The sequence below is a fragment of the Chanos chanos genome, chromosome 7, assembly GCF_902362185.1.
Source record: "Chanos chanos chromosome 7, fChaCha1.1, whole genome shotgun sequence".
Lineage (NCBI taxonomy): Eukaryota > Metazoa > Chordata > Actinopteri > Gonorynchiformes > Chanidae > Chanos > Chanos chanos.
This window is the reverse complement of record NC_044501.1, coordinates 24425376-24446683: the sequence shown is the minus strand read 5'-3', so window position 1 is coordinate 24446683 and position 21308 is coordinate 24425376. Positions and strand designations below refer to the sequence as shown.

At 40.8% G+C, this 21308-nt stretch overlaps 1 protein-coding gene across 1 annotated transcript in view; it reads left to right on the top strand.

Annotated features, from left to right (window-relative positions):
* Positions 1-19570, top strand: part of ctbp1l (C-terminal binding protein 1-like) — a 68329-nt gene extending 48759 nt beyond the window's left edge. Inside the window, exons 9-11 of the mRNA XM_030779898.1 lie at positions 2095-2222; positions 10238-10358; positions 15474-19570. Of these exons, the coding sequence (XP_030635758.1) occupies positions 2095-2222; positions 10238-10358; positions 15474-15663 (439 nt within the window). The 3' untranslated portion in view covers positions 15664-19570. The remainder of the gene's footprint in view (positions 1-2094; positions 2223-10237; positions 10359-15473) is intronic.
* The last annotated feature ends 1738 nt before the right edge of the window (positions 19571-21308 follow it).

Sequence of the window (21308 nt, the reverse complement as noted above, 5' to 3'; positions counted from 1 at the left end):
CTTCAGGGTTGCCGGGCTTACAATGATCGAATCGGAAGAGGGGGTCAGTTGAATTGGAATTAAGTTATTGTGGGAAATAGGCTGTCTAAATCTAGGCCGAAGAGGTCTGCGAGGGCGTGAGAGTACGCTAATAGCAAAAGCCAAATTGCTGCTGACAGAGGGATGACCATAGAGCGAGTTATGTTGAGCAACTAAGGCAGAATGAGGACCAGGCTTACAGAGGGAGCTAGTCTCTGCTGAAGCCTCTCCACTAAATGAATAACTAGTCAAATTAATCTTTGCCTTATGTTGAAGGAGAGGAGTCATTGATTCATGGAACTCAGCAGCCTCTGAGGGGATTTCATTAGCAGGTTCTGTAATCACCTGCGACCTGGCCCGCTCTAGTGGAAGATGTCATAGCTGACTCAAACATCTATCTATGTTACCTGATAAAACAGCAGCGCCATGCCCATTAGGGTGCAGGCCGTCCGCTTTTAGCAAGCCAGGTCGACCCCAGAAAGAGGGCTAGTTATCTACAAAATCAAATCCCTGATCTAAACAAAACTGCGCCAGCCAGCTATTCAGTTGCAATAATGTACTATATGTTTCGTCGTTACCCCTAGCTGGTAGAGGGCCAGAGACAATTAATCGATGCCGACACATCTTTCTGGCGAGGTCACAAGTCCTTGCTATGTTGACCTTTGTGACTTCAGATTGCCTCATTCTATTATCGTTGGTGCCGATATGAATAATTGTCATAGCTAGTGTCGATGTGGTGTGCCTTATCGATACGGCTATTCCTGTTTGCCAGCACCCTAAGGTTAGCTTCTATGTCGGGAGCTCTGGCCCCGGAGAGACAGGTAACAGTCGCTGGCGTTGCTAATCTAATCCCTCGGGTCACTGAGTCCCCTGTAACTAAGGTACGGGGCTTGGGGCGGTCGTGGGAGGTAGAGGACCCGGGCCAGCAAGCAGGAGAAACAAGAGTAGCATAGCGATTCACCACCGGCAGCGGTTGTGAGTCGGGCCGTACGGATGACGGCTGGTGTCGGCGTCGGCGAGACCTCCTGCCACTCACGACCGTAACAAACTCCTTTTCTGCCGGCGAAACTGCACTAAAGGGAGAGACTGAGATGCTAATCGGCTCAGAGGCTAAACTAATGCTATCTGGGGTGCCCGTCGAATCTATCGTAATAAAACTAGAACTAGTGCTACCTTGCTCTAGCTGACGGACACGTCTCTCTAGGAGAGACAACTCTACGAGAGCGAGGCAGAGAGAGCAAGACATAGTGGCAGATAAACAGAGGTACCGTAAACGTGAACTATCAGCACACTATTGCTGTGTAAGTAAGGTTAGCAAGAAGGCTAAGCTGGTGTTAGCACGCTAGCAGCCAAACAGTAGAAGCAATGTGTTGATAGGTAACATTAACGAAGCAGACACAGAGCGAGATTAAAACAAGCACACAAGATTATAAGTGCAGCACAACGTAAATGTTAGAGACAGACCGTAGAGCAGTGATGAATAATCAGCACAAACGCGGCAGCAGACTTGCACAGGTACGAACCGGAACCGGAAAAAAACCCCACTGAAATCACTGTTACATTTATTAGCCCACGCATTGCAAAGTAATAAGTCCCTCCTCCAGTTGCTGCCTGACACTGAGTACATTTAGAAGCTGCTCAGATGACAGTAGTATTCACTTGAAATGCTGAAAAACAAACCATTTTGGCCATTTGTGGCTCCCCTGAATTATATATTTTAAAGGGCATTGATTTTCTGTGCAGGCTCTTTCTTCTTTTTTTTTTTCTTTTCTTTTTTTTTTTCTTTTCTTTTTTTTTTTAACACCAAATGCTGTTCATTTCTGAGCTATCTACATGCATGACGAAGTCAAACTGGAAGTGCTGGATAGTGCTTTGTCTTGAACATGTTTGATCTCTCAATATGTGTCATTACCTAGGCCCTTTAACCAATGGTGTTAGTGTTGTTTTGAAGATATAAGAGCTATGTTTGTTAACCCCGGAAATTATTGTTGTGATTATTCTCCTAACCAACTTTTATTGTTCTCTCCCTGCCCCCCCCCCCTTTCATTCTCTTCCCTCTTTTCCCCTCTTTTTCAGTTTTTCTCAGGGGCCGCTAAAAGATGCTCCGAATCTGATCTGCACCCCTCACACATCCTGGTACAGCGAGCAGGCATCTATTGAGGCGAGAGAAGAGGCAGCACGAGAGGTTCGCCGTGCTATCACAGGTAAGCAAGCTAAAGCTCTACTCCTATACTCAATAATTCTTCCATGACTGCTGCATTGTGAAGAAATCAGATGGGACTGACTGTTCACATGGAATCTGCTCATTGCCAAGAAATGTGTGAATATGTAAATATTCAACTGTTTGTGTGGTTTGAATTGAAATTGATGTGATGTTAGTGAAATGGCACTAATTGCACACTGGAATACTGAATGTACTGCCAAGAGCAGTTCCTATTTCAATCCAGCAAAAGTTTGAATTGAAATAGGAACTACTGGAGTCACAATATGCATTTCCCCCTCTTTTTCATTGCCTTAATTGTATGAATTAAAACAGTGAAATGTGAACTGTCACTTTGATGAAAAAAAAAAACTATGCAGTGGTTAAAACGAATAGCTATTGTTTGCTTCATCTTGTGGGAGTACATTATATTGATGCATAAGTTGCTGTGCATTTTTCTGGCAGTAAATGTACATATTTTCATATGGTGAAGGCTGAGAGCCAATTTGGTTCATTTCTGCAACCTGCCAGCTCTGAGGCAGCTCTAGTAGCTTGTAATAGCTCTTATACAAATAAGGATGTGGCAGCTGAATGCCCTTCATTTTCATCCCTGTTCATTGCCTGTGTTGAGCAGCTTGTTGACTTGGTTATGCTAGTAACAGCTGTAATGATGATGAGGAGCAGGATACACTTGGCAGTAGGGTGGCGAGCTGTGTATTAACTGAGGAGCTAGCTACAAGTGTAACAGAAGGCGCTTTCGGACCGAAGGAACTTTTTCATGGTCCTTAGAACTGTCGGAGGAAGAACCCCCTTTTTTGTGTGTTTGCACTGCGGGAACTGAGGACGATCATAGTTCGTAGGTTTTGAAGGACCTTTTTAGCTCCTACTTCAGGGTAGGCACTCTCCCAGCACAAGAGGAACCATGAGTGACGTAAGTGTATGGTGATTGGTCCAGACGCAAGTGTACTGCAATGTGTATTGCAGCTGCCATTTTGAAAAGTCCGTGTAAAACGTTAGCCTTGTAAACAACAGCTCTGAGCATTAAAAAATGGGGGAAAAAACACAGATGAATGGACCGACAGTGAAGTCCAGGCTTTATAGAGCCTGTGATGAAGGAAAAACCACGTGATTGAAATCATTTTTGCTAGCATTTCCTCACAACTTGCTGTTAGGCATGCACCAGCAAAGCAATGTAGAGAGAGAATCAAGAAGCTGAAACAGGATTACAAGAAAATAACTGTCGCTATGCCAGCCATTAGCCGGCTTACATCACCTCAGCATTCTTAATCGCGGTGCGAATGCAAACAGAAAAAAAGCCCTTGAATGTATGTAGTTCTAGAGAGGAGTTCCCCTGTGGGTCGTTCCTGTCAGTCCCTAGAACAGTTTGGTCCAAAAGCACCTAGGCCCTGTTTACACCTTGCATTAAGATCCAATTTTGGTAATCCGATCATAAGTGGACGGCTCTAAGTACGTCCATTTACACCTGGCGAATACATAGGCTACATACACGAATGAGTTCGTACTTCCATGTAAGCAGAGGAAGTCAGTTTAGTAGGTGGTCATTCAATGTGGTCGAGTTCGCATTCACGTTTACACTACTATAAGAATACCACCTCCGAATGTGGTCTGAGTGATCGGATCTCAATGCAACCTCAGTGCTCATTGGATGCGTCGACACCTGTACTTTTGTGCTGTCCACTTGTGATCAGATCACCAAAATCGGATCTTAATGCAAGGTGTAAACAGGGCCCTAGAGATGCACCGTGTGGAGTCTAGATTGATAAGTGGGTAAAGAAACTTTTAAAATGTCTCCACCTCCCAAAACCACCCTCTATCACTGAATATCTTGGGCATGATGTTACAGATGTTTGACTGGTCAGCAGCTTATGGTGAATTTCAGTCATGTAGCAGAGTAGCAAATGTGCAATACCAGCTAACTGTGAACTGGATCATTTCAGACTGTATTCTCATTAGGCCCAGGTAGTTATAGGGGATGGCCTTGGGAAGATATTTTACGATCGTAATGTCCTCTTGGTTATTTTTTTGAGACAACTGGTTATCTAAACATTTCATGAGAAAAGTAAAGTATGCAGTCTAACATACAGTTGATTAGCAAAACTGTGCAGTGCACCAGTTTACCGCTGGATAAAAATGAGCCATTTATTAAACAAGAGTAGACAAAAAACCCTCAGTAAGGTAATCTAAAAGTCTCACCTGTGTATTGAGGCAACAGACCACAAAAACAATTCCTCTGTGACTCGAAGCTTTAAAGTCTCTTTGACAAAGTATATAAATATCATAACTAAATCTGATATCAGAGCACTGTCTTGTAGCCTGCTGATGAACAGTGAAGGGATTGCAGGCACTTGTTTGTGACACATTCCTTTGTTAGCATTGCTGTCTTTGTTGAAGTACTTCCGAACATCACTGCACCATCATTGAACACACATGGGAATATTACTACTATCGGTACACCATCATTGAACACACATGGGATCATTACTGCCATCAGTACACCATCACTGAACACACATGGGATCATTACTGCCATCAGCCACACTTCTTCCTCAGAGGGGGAAACAATCCATCAAGAACTACTGGGTTCAAAAATGAATTCTTTCATTTCAAAACATTCATTTAATTCAGTTCAATTTTATGCGTATAGCATTTTTTACAATCAAAATTGTCTCAAATCAGCTTTACAGCAATCAGTGACTCAACCCCTAGTGAGCAAGCCCAAGGCAACAGTGACAAGGAAAAACTCTCTAATGAATATGATGTGTATATAGGAGGAAGAAACCCTGGGAGGAACCAAGACTCAACAGGGGGAGCCCATCCTCCTCTGGCCAGCACATAAAACAGACATTCATAGTGTGAAAAGAAAGTCCTTCTTTTTGTATATAAATTTGATGTTTTACACTTAAAGATAGCATAATTTAAGTCATGAAATGCTCTAGGTGTATGCTTGGGTTGTCCATATGGAGCTATCCTCAGCAGCAGCGAGTGGTTTCTTTGTGCGTAGAACTCTAACCAGAAGTAGGGCATCAGGATGGATCAGGACCAGAGAGCAAAAGGGGTCACGATCACTGGTATCTCAAAAGTACCATGTTGGACAGAGAGAGAGAGTGAGCAAGAAGAGAGAAAGAGAGGGAGGGTAAGAGAGAGAGAGACAGACAGATTGTTAGATATGCTCATTGTCACGTAATGATTAAGGACAATGTGCATAGCATGCTGAGTATAAGCATGGACTCCGGCAAGACTAGCTATGACAGCATAATTAAAAGGGAGAGCCAGGAGGTTAAACAGACATGAGGTTACCTTGGGACATAGGGCGGCCAGCCACTTCGCCATCAGCAAACGTGAGTGAACGTGTGAGAGTGGGAGGGCGACAGCATCCAAACATCCCAGTTTACCAAAATACACTATGCCCGAGAACCCTCCAGATCTGCTCCTTTACCTAATAAAAGCTATTAACAAAAAGCTTGACTAAAGACATTGGTTTTCAGCCTAGACTTAAACATTGAGACTGTGTCTGAGTCCCAAAGAGAGGACTCTGTAGGCTTTATAAGGCTTTATAACAGAAGGCTCTGACCCCTACTGTAGCCTTCACAATTCGAGGTACCAGCAAATAGCCTGCACCCTTGGATCTAAGTAGGTGTGGCGGATCCTAAAAGACCAGAAGGTACTGTGGCGCGAGACCATTTAGTACTTTATAGGTCAACAGAAGTATTTTATAATCAATGCAAAATTTGATTGGGAGCCAGTGCAGTGTGGACAGGACAAGGGTGATGTGGTCATATCTTCTGGTTCTAGTAAGAACTCTGGCTGCTGCATTCTGGACATTCTGAAATGTATCCTGACTGATAGATTTCATGAATGCTATTCCTATGTAGGTGTGAGCATAACTGCTGTACGACAGCCTTCTCTAGGATTTTGGAGATGAAGGGGAGGTTTGATATTGGCCTATAGTTAGACAGCGAACAGGGATTTAGGTCAGGTTTTTTAATCAGGGGTTTGATAACTGCTAGTTTAAAAGATTTGGGTACATAGCCATTGCTAAGGGAAGAGCTGATTATTTTTAAAAGAGGTTCGATTGCTTCTTGCAGAATCTTTTTCGAAGAAGTGTGTCAGTAAAGGATCTAAGATACAAGTGGTTTATTTTGATGAGGAAATTAATGACATTAGTTTGGTCGCTTGAAGGTTGGTAAAATATTCTAATCGCTGATCTGATATAGTTATTTTGCTATCTACAGGGTTAGTTATTCAATTATCTGGCTTTAAATTTAGAGTCTGAATTTCTTGTCTGTTGTTTTCAATTTTGCCATTGAAAAAGTTCATGAAGTTGTTGCCACTAAATATTGATGTGGGCATGTTTCTGTGGTGGTCTTATTCCTAGTTCATTTTGCCACAGTTTTAAATATGAAACTAGGATTATTTTTGTTATCTTCTATTAGGGTGGAAAGATATGTTGATCTAGGGGTGCTAAGAGCTTTTCTATAGCGCAGGAGGCTCTCCTTCCATGCTATTTGGAATACTACCAACTTAGTTTGACGCCATTTACTTTCTAATTTTCGAGTGGTCTCTTTTGATGCATGTGTGATCGTTGCACCAGGGTGCTAGTTTTTTCCCTGTAATTATTTTTCTTTTAAGTGGAGCTACATTATCTAAAGTATGGCAAAATGTTGACTCTAAGCATTCAGTTTGCCTGATCAAGTTCTGTGGGGTCTGACAGTGATCCAATCAAAGTTGATAACTCTGAAAGAGTATTGATAAAACTCTGTGTAGTAGCTTACGTGAATGTATGTTTGACGTGATAGCGTGGCAAGGTGCATATATTATTACTAAGACACTTCTGAAACGAGATGATATAATGATCTGAGATGGCTTCAGACTGTGGAAGTGTAACTAGATTTTCTGTATTTAATCTGAATGTTGGTCTTAGGTCAAGAGCGTGACCACCATTATGAGTGGGTCCTATGACCTAATGATTAACCCCTACTGAATCTAGAATGGACATGAACGCTGTTCTCAGAGGGTCTTCTGGGTTATCAAAATGAATATAAAAGTCACCAGTAATTAAAGCTATGTCTAAGGAAACAACTAGGTTTGAGCTGAAATTCACAAATTCAAGGGTGCTGGCTGTACATTCAGTATGATCTGATTTTATGTTAAGGTTACTAAAACAAACTCTGAGTATTTCTACATTTTCGCATAGCTCAGGGAACAGACACAGTCTCAATATATTGTAAGCTGAGTGATGACTCTGTACATCTAGCAGACGGTTGGTTTAGCCTGCTTGTCTGCTCCCTGGCCATGGCTCTGGATTGTCAGAGATTAACTAGGCCTGTTCTGAGACTGTGGGCTATGCTGCATGAGATGAGAGGAGCACCTTCCCAAAAGGGATGGATTCGGTCCCGCCCTAACAGGCCAGCCTTGCCCTCAAAACTACTCCAATTATCTATAAAGCCCACGTTTATTTTCGGAGCACCACCTGGACATCCGGCAGTTCAGCGACCAAAGCCTGCTGTCAGCTACATCGCCACACTGCATGGGGATGGGGCCAGAGCATATTACTGCATCGGACATCGCCTTCGCTAATTTACACATCTCTCTAATGTTACTTTTAGTAACCTCTGACTGACGAAGGCATGTATCATTAGCTCCAACATGAATAACTATCTTTGAAAACCTATGCATGCTTAAGACCTTAAGATCACCTGCTATGTCAAGCACTCTGGCTCCCGGTATACATCTAATCAAAGCTGCCGGTGCCCCAAAAGGTCTAGCTAATTTCACGTGCTGTAAAATAGAATCTCCTATAACGAGAGCTCTTTCAGGTTTCTCAGTGGGTGTTTCACTGAGGAGGGTAAACCTTCTCCCTTGGGCAAGCCTTAGCATTAGCTTTGGCCTTGGCGACTATGCTGCCGAGTCATCACCCATTCGCCCCGCTGTGAGGGCTCTGATGCTGGAGCTGGGGGATTGCTCTGCCTGAGGCATCCAGACTTTCCTCTACAGATACTACGCTGCTCTCACTCTCGCTAACCTAACCCTCTCTTAACGTCTGGTAAATTTAATAGTTCTTTCTTGTGAGAACGGTTCTAGTTTAATGTAAAAAAAAAAAAACTTGACATATATTTAATTTTTGTTAGGCATGATTCTTTATAAGAATATTCTTTTGCCCATATAAACAATTGGATATTAACCTCATGCTGGTTATTCCCTATTAATTATTTTACTGGGCCCAAGACAGCAGGACATTGTACACTGAAAGCAGTGGATACCATTTCTTTTCTAATGTACTAAGTACTAACCGGTGGAGTCTTTAATGTATGTGAATATTGAGTATTTTGTTGCTGGAATATGCACTCCATGGTTAGTTCATGGAAATGAAGAGATTTACACTGAATTGCTATCACAGTTGTTGTTCGGTTGACGCTTGTAGCTGTTTGTATTAATTAATGGTAAAATTATTTAGTTCAGTTTCATGTTTAATGATCTTTTATTAGCCATGGATGCTGGTGCTACCTCTGTTCTTATTCTGCCTGATCTGAGTGCAGCATTTGACACGGTCGATCGCACTATATTGTTAAAGCGCTTGGAAAACCAAATTGGCATTCATGGCCTGGCGCTCTCTTGGTGTAAATCTTATCTCTCTGAGAGAAAGCAGTGTGTCCACTATAATAATGTGACCTCTGAATACCACAAGCTTAACTATGGTGTTCCTCGGGGATCAGTCCTCTATTCTCTATTTACATGCTCCTTTTGGGTGACATTATTCGTAGTTACAACATTAACTTCCATTGTTATGCTGATGATACTCAGATTTTCTTATCTATCCAGCATAATGACCACTCTGAATTGGCTAACCTTGAGGCATGTCTTTGTGCTATTAAGGGTCGGATGTCTTCAAATTTCCTGATGCTTGACGCAGGCAAGACTGAAATGCTGGTCATTGGTCCCCCTACGCATAAGCATCTTTTTAGTGATCTAACTCTAAATTTTGACAACTGCATCATCTCTCAAAACTCTTCAGCTAAGAACCTTGGTGTGATTTTTGACTATAGTCTCTCGCTAGTCACTCATATCAAGAACACAACCAAAACTGCCTTTTATTACCTCCGTAACATTGCTAAAATTAGGCCCTTTCTAAGTATGGCTGATGCAGAAACCATTGTTCACGCATTCGTCACGTCTCGCCTCGATTACTGCAATGTTCTTTACTCTGGCCTGCCTGCCTCTAGTACCAATAGTCTTCAGCTGGTCCAGAATGCTGCTGCCAGAATTCTGACCCGAACAAAGAAGTTTGATCACATTAGCCCGTCCTGGCTTCCCTTCATTGGCTCCCAATTCATGCAAGGGCAGATTTTAAAGTCCTCTTATTAACATATAAAATTTTACCTGGGCTTGCGCCCTCCTACCTGTCTGACTTAATTACACCCTATAACCCACCTCGCACCCTGCGCTCTCAAGATTCTGGATTATTAGTCATTCCAAGAGTTAAAAAGAAGTCCGCTGGCAACCGAGCCTTTTCCTACCGCTCTCCCTTCCTTTGGAATGGTTTACCTAAAGAAGTTAGAGAGGCAAGCTCTCTCAATTCCTTTAAAATAAAACTAAAGACTTATCTATTTTCTTGAACTTATGCATGATATAATTTTGATTTGACTTTGTTATAGACATGTAAAGCCCTTTGAGACTATAAATAGTGATATTGGGCTCTAAATAAATATTATTTTTATTATTATCATTATTATTATTATTATTAACTGAAAGTGGTGTTGTTCGCCTCAAAGGTTTTTTTTTTCAGACTTGGATGTACAATGTCATTGCTCTCCTTGTGCCTTTTTTCAGTGCTTTTGTTAGACATTCTCAAAATAGAATACTAATATTCTGCAAGATTAATAATGTTGATTGATTAAATAAGTTGATCATGTCATTAATTAATTTAAGAAATTGTTTGAGACATCACTGGTCTAACAGCCTGATCAATGCTAATGCCATTGTTTCTGTGTGTCTCTTCAGGTCGTATTCCAGACAGTCTGAAGAACTGTGTGAATAAGGAGTATTTGATGGCGGCTTCTCAGTGGCCCTCAATGGAGGCTGCTGGCGTCCACTCTGAGCTTAATGGAGCTGCAGCTTACAGGTGGGCTAATCCCAGCACTCTGTCATCTCACACCAGCAACAGAGTTTAGCTGTGGTTCTGCGCCGCTCTTGGGGAAATATTTTGTCAAGCGAAATATTTTGTACTAAATTAGTAATGATGATGCTCAGGACCTGTTAGTCATTGGCAGCAATTAGCAGGGCCCAAACAGTTAAGCCTTCAGAGTTTTTCGATTTAGTTTCAACTTGACCAGTGGAGTTGCTCAGCATTTTCAGGGATGTTCAGTAATTAGACTTTAGCACATACTGAGCGACGCAGTTACTAAGCTCTGTTAGTAACACACTGAAGATTCTGCTTGCTAAGTTTCAGGTTATTAGGGAAATGTTTTCAGTACTCCAGCTCTTGTAGCCAGCTGTAAAGTGTTTGATAAATGCTTTGTGGGGAGCTGAGTTGGCAATCAGTTATCAGCAGTCAGTTATAAGTGGCTGTTCCTACACAGTCCTGTGTAAATGACTGCTTGCAAAATGCCCAGCATATGTGCCTGCTTCTCCAAATTGGAAAGGAGTTTGGTTGTCTCTACATAAACTAAACAAATCACAAATGAGAGAAAAGGGATTATGGCCTTGAGTTGAGAAGCCTATGTGACCTTCCGGTGAGCACTTCCTAGACAGGGAATTAAAAGACAGGTTTCAGAGAAGATGTAAATGTGAATTTATCACCTGCTTCCTGAGTTAATGAGCCAGCCAGCAGTAATATTAGCTAGCAGTCAGGCTAAGTGTCTTCCAATTGCTATAAATATAATTTGAGATAAGCTTATATTTCTGTTACAGCTTTAATGGAAGATCGATCACTAGCTGAGTATCTAAAACAGGCTACTTCAAGTTTCAAGTTTATTTAGAGCCCAATATCACTGTTTACAGTCTCAAAGGGCTTTACAGGCCACAACAGTCAAAATCCAAACAGGACGGCACCCCCTGACTTAATCCTCATGGCAGACAAGAAAAATTCCCCAAAAACTGAAAAGGGAAATGGGAAAATGGGAGATTAAAAAAAAAAAAGACACTCTCTCCCGTTCTTGAGTGGCAGTGAAAGGAGAACCTTTTTATATTGATTTTAAGCATTTCACAAGTGGTCAGAACTGTTTTTCTACTTGTTTAAACCAATTGTGTAACACTGTATTGTCATTCATATTATATACAAGTGATAGCTGAAATATTTGAGTGTGTTGTGATGAGTGTAAAGAGGGTGACATGTTTAATTTTACGCAAGAACAACTGTCTGAACTCCTCGTCCATCACTGTTCAGCCACATATGTAACCTGTGAAAGAAATGGAACGCAACATTAGACCTTGTTGTAACATTCAGTGTCTGCATAAGAAAGATACCTTGAAGTGTCAAAATTGAGAAATAAGTGAAACCTGCATGGCTTTAATGTTAGGGTAGGCAGTGGGCACCATGTTCATGAGCAGGCTTTAACTGGCAACATGGCAGGGCATCTTAACACTAGAAGCGCCGAGCGCCGGTCATTTGACCGCTGTGACGTCTTACTAGAAGCGCTGTGCTGGTTTTGACCTACTTATACCTAGAAGTGCCGAGCGGCGCTCATCTGACCGCAGTGACCGAAAAAAAAAATAGAATCTTTGCACTTGGTCAAATTTCAGGACCCTCCTTTCATGACTTTTCCTAGATTTGTGCGTTTTATCACCCAGCATCCTTAAATTTTCAAAATCACCCTGGCACAAGCTAATTTAAAGCTATTTTACTCCTATTTCTGTGAAATTGCAGTCAGCCCCAAGTTTGGTCATGTTGTTTCCTGCCTTTTAAGGCTGCAATTCTCTTTTCTCCCAGCAGATGTCGCAAGGGTTCGCTCGTACTAGTTTTATATATATATATATATATATTCACAATAATGTTTCTGAGACCTCGAGAGTTAAGAGTATAAATTAATATTAAATAATGTGCAAAGATGACAACAATAATTTAATAACTATGAAGCGCATTTTTGTTTCATGAAGACCTACATGGGTGTATCAATTATCACTAATTTTTGCACTAGCCTACTTGGACCGTGCGTAATTGGTCATCATATGACTGATTGTTCGTGTGTAGACTATGGAAAGCTTTATTCTCATGTCATGACATTAGATTATTTTAGAGCTGCATTTTACAATATTAAAATGCAAATGTTTTGTAATGCGGACAAACATATAATAAACGCATTTTTCTTTCACGTACAGGGGCATAACTAATTATTATATGACTTAGTTGGCAGGAATTTTGTAAATGCTAATTCATTCAATATAATAACACCCTACACAAGAGACGGCACAGTATGGGTTGAATAAACTGCTGGCAACCCTCGGGGTAGAGCACGAGAGTGCAATATCATGAGAGAAACCCCAGGGCCCACATGTTATGCCAAGGACAATATTACAAGTCCATTGAGCAGTTTAGTGTGTTTGTTTGACACAGAAATGTGGTGAAAGATTCAGAAATACTCTGAAGCAGAAACTGATCGAAATGATGCTGATAAGTTCAAACTGCGGGTCTCCTTTGTTTGAGAGGTATTACGGGCGGTAAAAGCATGAACCCGGATGACTACTGGTCTGCTGACTTGGGAAATCCCATTTTCAGAGACAGATATCTCGACAGAGATTCCAAGATATCATGCGCTATCTGCGCTTTGATGACAAGAATACAAGGGCTGCCTACCTTGTGACAGATAAATTTGCCATGATATCTGAGATTTTCGATAAAGTATTGCTTCTTACACACCCGGTGAGAACACAAATGTAGATGAAAACTGTTCCCTACCAAGTCGCGCTGTTGTTTCACACAGTACATGGCCATTAAACCGGGCAAATTTGCTATTAAATTCTGGGTGGCCGCTGACGTTGAAACAAAATACATGTTGAACGCAATTCCCTATCTAGGGAAAGATGACAGTAGGCTGGCAGTAGGCCGAAAATTTCTTTACCTCGTTGGCACTGGCAAACAATCTTTTGGTCTACATTGAAGGGGAACTTCTGAGTTGGTCAGTTGACCAAGTGATTCATGACGCGGTCGTTAGGAGGGGGTTGGGATCACACCTAGGCTATTGTTCTAGGCTGTCGGTCAAATATCTCTCCACTTGAAATGGGAACACAAAACAGCGAGGTACAACATTCTCTGCTTGAACAGGCTGTGTAAAAGGGGTTACAGCATCCCGACACACAGGATACTAAATAGCTCAAAAAGTACTTTATCTATTTATTTACTTAGTATATTTTCACTGTATGCAATATCTTGTGTATCTATCTTGTATAATGTATGATTCATTCTTTCTCAAGTATTTACTGTAAATAAACTACACAGCTGTCGATTTACCAAAAAGAAGTTTTTTCTTTTTCTTGTGCTGTAATTCAGTACCAATAAATGTTAAAAATTCGGCCCTCTTATGCTACACTATTCACTCAAAGCCTACACACCCGACACAGCTTTATTTACAAAAATCCATTGCAACATGGCCTACATATTTTGTAAAAACAACATTCATGTATATTCATTCATTTCCAAGCTGTGCCTACATTTTCTATTATATGTGTGGAATTAGATTTAGCTGAGACTCATGATAGACGGTGGTAGGCTACTCGTGGTATGTCCTTATTTTGGCCAAATCATTCTGATGCGGGAGACTAACAGTAGACTATGGCACTCTATTGGGAGGGGGTTGGGAGGTGTTACTCGTAAGTTGCTTGGCAGGCTAGGTGTTAGGCCACTTATAGCCTACTGAATGCCTTGAAAAGTCGTAGTGTTTGCTTCTATAATGGCATAGAATGATCTGTTAGTTGTGGTAGATAATTCATTTATTAAAATGCAAGTGTAAAGCTTGATATGCCCGGCTGGGCTTATTATGTGGTATCAGCAATAATTTCACGGAGACAGACAAGTTCGGAACTGAAACGTTTTTGCCTACTTCTCCAGCGCCACCCAAAGCAGTCTCACACTCTAAACTTCAACAAGTTTTGATTTACACGCATTGTAATTCTCAACCAATTACTGCCTGTCTTGTCATTCCGATAGGTTGTTCTACTGAGTAAGCATAAAGTCCAGTTTATAGCTTACTCCGCCACCCGACATGTCGCCCAACAATTAGAATGTCCAAATCCTCCCTACTATAGTTAATTTACAATCACAATTGTCTCTAATTTTTGCACTACATGGAACGTGCCCTTACAATAAATTAATCACTAGGGACAACAACGTGATCATTGTCAGTCGACAACTGAATGTTGATAAAGTCGGGCTACACATTTACAGACCAACCGCAATCTAACTCGCAGAGTGTGCGAGATCCCTTATAATAAACTAATTCTCCAAGGTAGAAGGCTAAATATTAAAAAACAAATGCTATGAAAAAGTTGCCTGTACTAGTCTTGTTCAGATGGTTCTCTCAGTCATATTTGATCAAGACTTCTTCCAGAATTTATGCCTTTGGAAACACGGTTGCCACAAATAAATAATCAAAACATTATGTTGAATGATGGAAGGGCTGGACAACAAACATTCTAATGAAATAATAACCGACTATTAACACTGAAATGAATGATACGTTGGCCAAATGCAAGGTAATCTTGTAAGCAAACTATTTGCTTTGTGCAAGAAGCGCCATCTAACGATCATTATGTGTCAGTAACAGTGTCCTTGTCTAATGACTTGGCGGTCTTTTGACTGCCTGGCCGCACTATAAGTAGGTTAAACTAGCACGGCGCTCTTAGTAGGAAGTCACAGCGGTCAAATGACCGGCACTTGGCGCTTCACGGTATAAGTAGGTCAAACCGGCATGTCGCTTCTAGTGTTAATAGGTGTGAGCCTTCAGTGTTGATACCTGTTTGATTCTTGGGTCAGTCTTTGCCAACAAAATGTCTTTATCAAACTGTGTGTTTGTTACAGTGCACCACATTTTAATGCCAAACAAATATTATTGGTAAAAGTGCAAAATAGGGAGTGAGGTGAACACACTAATTTTCTGGTAATGTTTTCCCCCCTTCTCTCTCAAATGAGATTCATTGTTTTGATTTAGATACTAGAAATGTCACTAGTAATTGTTATGGTTGTTGCTCTGTAAATTAGACCACTAACTCATGGTGTTTCTATTGTCCCTTCCTTTTTCCACAGGTTCCCTGCTGGTCTGATTGGTGTGGCTGCAGGTGGTTTGCCTGGTGCTGGTGCCGGAGTGGAGGGCATTGTAGCAGGCTCTCTGCCACTGGCACATGCCATTGCCCCTGTCTCACACCCCCCTCACACCCCATCACCTGGCCAGCCCTCCAAGGCAGAGGCCGACAGAGACATCCCCTCTGACCAGTAACACATTCCACCCCCCACCCCCACCCCCAGCAGCATCCTTTCACCTCCTCCAGGGGTGCAGTCGATAGTAATGTCTTGCCTTGATGTGACCGGGGTCAACACAGCAGAACTCAGTTCAAACCCAGGAGTGACCTGTTTAAAACCCTTCCCTAGCCCAGTTATATTTCTCTAGTGGTTTTGTCCTTCCTCCACCATGCAGTAAGCAATAATACTCTTCTCAAGGATTGAATAATTGGGTTGACTTGCTTTCATTTACCTTCAGACTTTTTTAATGCTTTTTTTTTTTACTCCAGTCTGGACTAGTTTCATTTTGTTTTGAGAAGTTTCTTAAACTTGACAACGTGTCCAACAGTTTTGTAAGCATACAAGGATTGAGTGAACTCCTTTTCCCACCCAGCATACTTTTTAGGTCTCTCCTCACAGTCTTGTTTGTTTGTTTTGTTTTGTTTTTATTTGTTTTGTTTCTTTCTTTAACATCCGTGACATCAGAAGAAACTGCTGGCTTGACTGTTTCAATGGATAAAAACATATGCTCTTCATTTAGTGAGTTGTGGTCCAGGTTCATATGAAGAGCATTGGATGGACATATGGAGAACTCTGATTATCTCTGTAGAGAATGACTTATGAGGTCTGAGAGAGAAAGAGAATGAGAGAGAATGTTACCTGTCCAATGCAGAAGGAGAGCATGGGATGTTGTAAAGGTCTGTGTGTGTGTGTGTGTGTATGTGTGTGTGTGTGTGTGTGTGCGCGCGCGCATTATAAATATGATGCTAGACGTATTGCTGCTATTACAGATAAGATCTGATATGGGTTATTGCAGTGCTGAATAAATAACTCAACATCTGGTAAGTAAATTAAAGCATATGCCATTATTTGTAGTAGCAGGCAGTCAAAAACATGAGAATTTTACATATGAAAATTTTGTTATTGTGGATATTAAATTACATTTTGGTGTATGGAATAGACTCTTGCTACAGGGGTTTAAACTTGTCTGTTTTGTGATTGATGGTAGAATATTTGCAAATATTTGATTGCCCCTGACATTCTAAAGGTTGTCTTCAGACTCATCAGTTTCAAAGAAAACAGTTTTAAGATTATTTGATCTGTCTCCAGCTTAGCAGCACAACCCAAGCTCTGCAGCTCTTTTCCTTTCCCTGTTCTCCTCCGTACCTTTAAGATGCTGCTGCGTCTCTTGCTATATTCCAGCATTTATTTTTTTCATGATACATTTAGTGCTTTTGAGATGCTGTTTGTTGCTGATTTGTTTAGCTGTAGCACCCCTTTCACTCTTGGTAGTGTTTTATTTTAGATGATGTTCCTCCTCTCAGCTCCTCCATGGAGGGAGGGCAGCCTTTCCCACCCATCTGTTTCACTCCTCTCTCCTTTTCTGTTTCTTTTACAACATTGTCTAGCTAGATCCCACGTGCCTTCCCATCAACTGTCTTCTGCATGGCACTTAAAATTGCTTAAACGCAAACACACACACACACACAATATTTCACTAGCCACCAGCAGTATGGTGCATTTTATCCAGCTCAGGCAGTGTGGTTGGCTCTAGAAGACTGATCCTGGTTAGGGCTTCCTGTTTTGTTCTGTTCTGTACTGTCCACCATATCAGAGAAAGGGCATAAAGCCTAAACCACAAACTGACCATGTCAGGTGTAGAGCAGGGCTGCCCTGGTCTCAGCCTGGAGGCATGTCCTGCCTTTTGTCCTTACCTCTTAAACAGGGATGCATTGAATTAAAAACAGATATGTAAACTGTCAACTAGAGACCAGAGTGATTGGTTTACGTTAAATCGACAGGACTTTGGCCATCTAAGACTGGAGATTGACATCCCTGGTCTACATCTTTGCTAAGAACATGGAGTGATCTGATAGGAACTTTGTTTTTGGTACCCAGGGGCACATCTCTGGTGTGGTTTTCTATACAGCTTACAATGATTATCACTCAGAGAGGGCATTCAGAATAAGATAGTAGTAGAAGGTCATCTTAGTTCATCATTTGAGGGCAACCAAGACTTGGCACTCATTTTGAGACTAAACTTGTGCTAGGTTACTTGTTTGAGCGTTGCATTGGTCTGATAACAGGAGAGAACTCAACACACAGCAGTACCGGCCACTTCATACATCACCCATATGCCCTGCTCACTGCTTAGATGAAAGAATAAATCGATAGTGAGCAGTGATTCCCAAGTCCACTCTGTTATATACATCACAGGTGTGTTGTGTTTTTGTGTACGTAAACGTTTGGATTTAAATATGGGAAGACCTTTGCAGGCAACATCCAGAGAAAAGAAAGTAAGATTAGATTCGATTGGTTTAGTTTACGCTAGTTGCTTTCCAAAGGAGAGACTTCAGTGACTCTACTCTGAATACTGTTTTGGTGTCAAGGGAAAACCTAACTAGTACCTCAGTAACAGATATTGAATGTATGTTCAGATTTCTCTTTGTATAGCCTTTTTTAGACAGTCATTTCCTATTTTTAGACAGATAATGTTTGATTTTAGCCAGTGGCGTATATTGTAATATCCCCATGTAGGAATGTCTTTTTTGGCAATGGGCAGGCTTTATTCCAAGACTTGCTGGTTTATTCCCAGAAAAGTGCTGCAACTTCTGCACCACTAGTGCGTGTAGATGTGTAGTCTCGGATCATGGGGAATTAAATGGTTTATATGAGTTAAAACTGGCTGGTATTAGAATTATGTAAACATTAGATTACTGGACAAAATTCTTTCCAAGATCCTCATTATTTGGCTGACAAGTTGTAGGCTTATTAAATGAAGAGCAACCTTTTTTGAATGTAGTCTTGCACATAAAATTTGTCAGATCAGTGATGCGTATTAGCCTCAGTAGTGTTGGAAAGCAAAGTGTGAGTTAGGCTAGTGGCGTAGGAAATTTGATGTCTCTCTGTGTTACTTTGTCATTCTCTTAATAACCCTCCAGCTGCGATGTTTTGATCTCGTTGTTTCAGTGATGTCCAGCTTTCCTCGACACAAGCAACACCACTTGTTACAAAATGTTATCTGCTTTTTTGTTCAGGCAATCAGTATATGTACTCTGAATTTTCTCCCACATTCTTGGATTGTTCACCTTGTTTCTTTTTTCCCTTTTGCACGATGTCATCAGGCTTTGTAATTAGCTATGCATGGGTGTATTGGAACCATGTGCAGTTTTAGTCTTGTCATTCAGTGTTCAACATGTTGTACTGAAACATTTCAAAAAAAAAGGGGGGGGGGGGGTTCCTGAGCTGTTTCTTTCTCTTCTTCTCTTTTTTTTTCCTGAAAGATTCTGTTCCGCTGTACTTAAAATAGTCCTCTAGACGACATTATCATGCCCCGCGCTGCCTTAATACTGCTGACTGTGGTGGGCCCTGTGTATTTTTTCTCCTTCCCCAAACACTCTTACACATATGGCAAAAAGGAAGGTGTGGTTTTGTCTAGAGAAACAACGCTATAAGGTCATTCAGCTGTGAAACAGACATGTATTTCAAGACAACTGAACTTTTTGTTTTTGGCCTGAAGATTTGAAATTTACTCTATTGTGCTTCAAGGCTCTTTCAGGGCATGCTTCAGCCTTTGAGTGAGTGTAGCTAACATGGATATAGTGGAAAGAGAAGACATGGACTGGAGCTGTCATTTTCTCTCTCAGGGTTCAAATGCACACATATCCCTTAGCAGTCTGTCACAACCCACTTTGCAGCCCTAGAATGAAAATCATGCAAGTTCCAGAGCCTTCATTCACGCACAATGATTCCCCTTTTTTTTTTCTTAAACGCAGTTGCCGTTCTGATATCTAATAGTTAAAGAATGAATGTTTTAATAGAACTGTGTATATTGTTAAAATTGGGAAATGTATTTTTGCAACATGTGAACATCTTTTCTTCTGTCTTTTTTTTTTTTTTTGTGAGTAAATCAGCCCCTACCCCCCTCCCCTCACCAGACTGCAAAAAAGGATTTCAAAGGAAAAAAAAAGCCCTTCTTGTACCTAGGCTGTTCAGCTTTACTTTTGGTTTTGTTTACTTTTTTATTAGGAAACAATCATGTCTGTGACGATAACCTCTGATGGTAATTTCCACATGGTATTTTAATAAAATCCAAAATATTAAGTATTTCTTTTCCTTTTTGTTCATACAGTTGAATAAAGAAAACCTCTTTGATCATTGTTTATATAGCCAGTCCTCAAGGTTCCCTGTCCCCTTTGCATTTGTTCTCTGCCAATCAGATCTCGTTTGAAGGACTCACAGCTTGGCAATGAGCCAGTCAGCTGGATCAGGTGTGAAAGGCTGAAACAATTGTGCAAGGAAAGGGCTTTTTGATGACTCGGTTCAGATCAGTGATTTGGATGCATCTGATGCATCAAGGTTTTACTCTTACCAGTGTTGACTTCAGGTTGTTCACTAATTCTCTCAGGCCCAGAAACCTCTAAAGCTACTTTTTAATAATGTTTATTATAAAAATCACTATGCAAATAATATTCAGTTGAATTATGGCTTTCAAGTCTTATGTGTTTTGTCATACTGTAACAGGTAGAAACATCATTGAGCATTGTGTGTTATTTTGAGGTCTGACTGAAACAACTAATTTTTCAGTCTGATTTTTCCTCAGGGCCTCCGTCTGTCTGTCATGGGCATGTAGTTGCCTCGTCTAACATATTTTACTATGAAAATTTCTATTTTAGTGATTGGATTTTAATCATGCTTGGCAGGCTCATAAAACTGATATTGCAAGGAATGGGTATTAGCTGGGTCAGGGCAGGGTTGCAGTTTGGTTTGTTAGTGTGGCAAGTAGTACAATAAACCTTACAGTTGGGATTAGGCTGAGGGTGAGGTCAACGTTAATGTGTGGGTTAGGATGGTTAGGCTTACTTGGAGATATGGCAGCAAATAATTAACTGGCAAAACCTCCAATTCATTTGTAATTTTTTTTAACCCTAAGTTATTCTTATTTTAAGAATATCTAAACAGGAAATATTCTTTGTGTGGCTTTTTTTTATGACCTTCAGCTTCTAGTCTTAAAACATTTTACTGTAAAATATTAATTTTCAGCAAAAATAATAAAGCTTGTAAGAACTAATTGGAAACCTAGTGCATAAGCAGAGATATTTTGTGTAATTTGGGGCTTCCCTCTCCAGGAAAAAAACAAATATTTTCATGGTAAAACATTCCTTTTGAGCTAAAACAGTAAAAGAAGCAGGACCTCTGTGTGTTCAGTATAGAACGAGAAGTACTTATTGTGTAATTTGTAAGGCATCCATTTTGAGAGAGAACAGGGTAAACCTTACAACAGCAGAGTGGGACATCATTGAACTGACAGAGAGAAATACTTGCAACCTGATTTTGAAGTTTCCTGTTGTAAATAACTGCTTTCATTATAAAATATTGACTAAAATTGTAAAACGTCCAACTGGAAAAGATCTAACTCAGTGGTAAAATATCTAACTTGACGAAGGTCCAACTCACAAGGAGAACTACTTTAGTAAGATCTGAAGTTTTCATTTCATGAATAACTTCATTTCAATGTAAAACATTTGATTAAGGGCAAGCAGTAAATCTTACAGTGTAATAGTGTGAGGGAAACAGCCAGTTCACAAGTGGGCTTACTGTGCAATTATCAGCATTCCTTTAAAGAGTAACTTGTTTTCATGT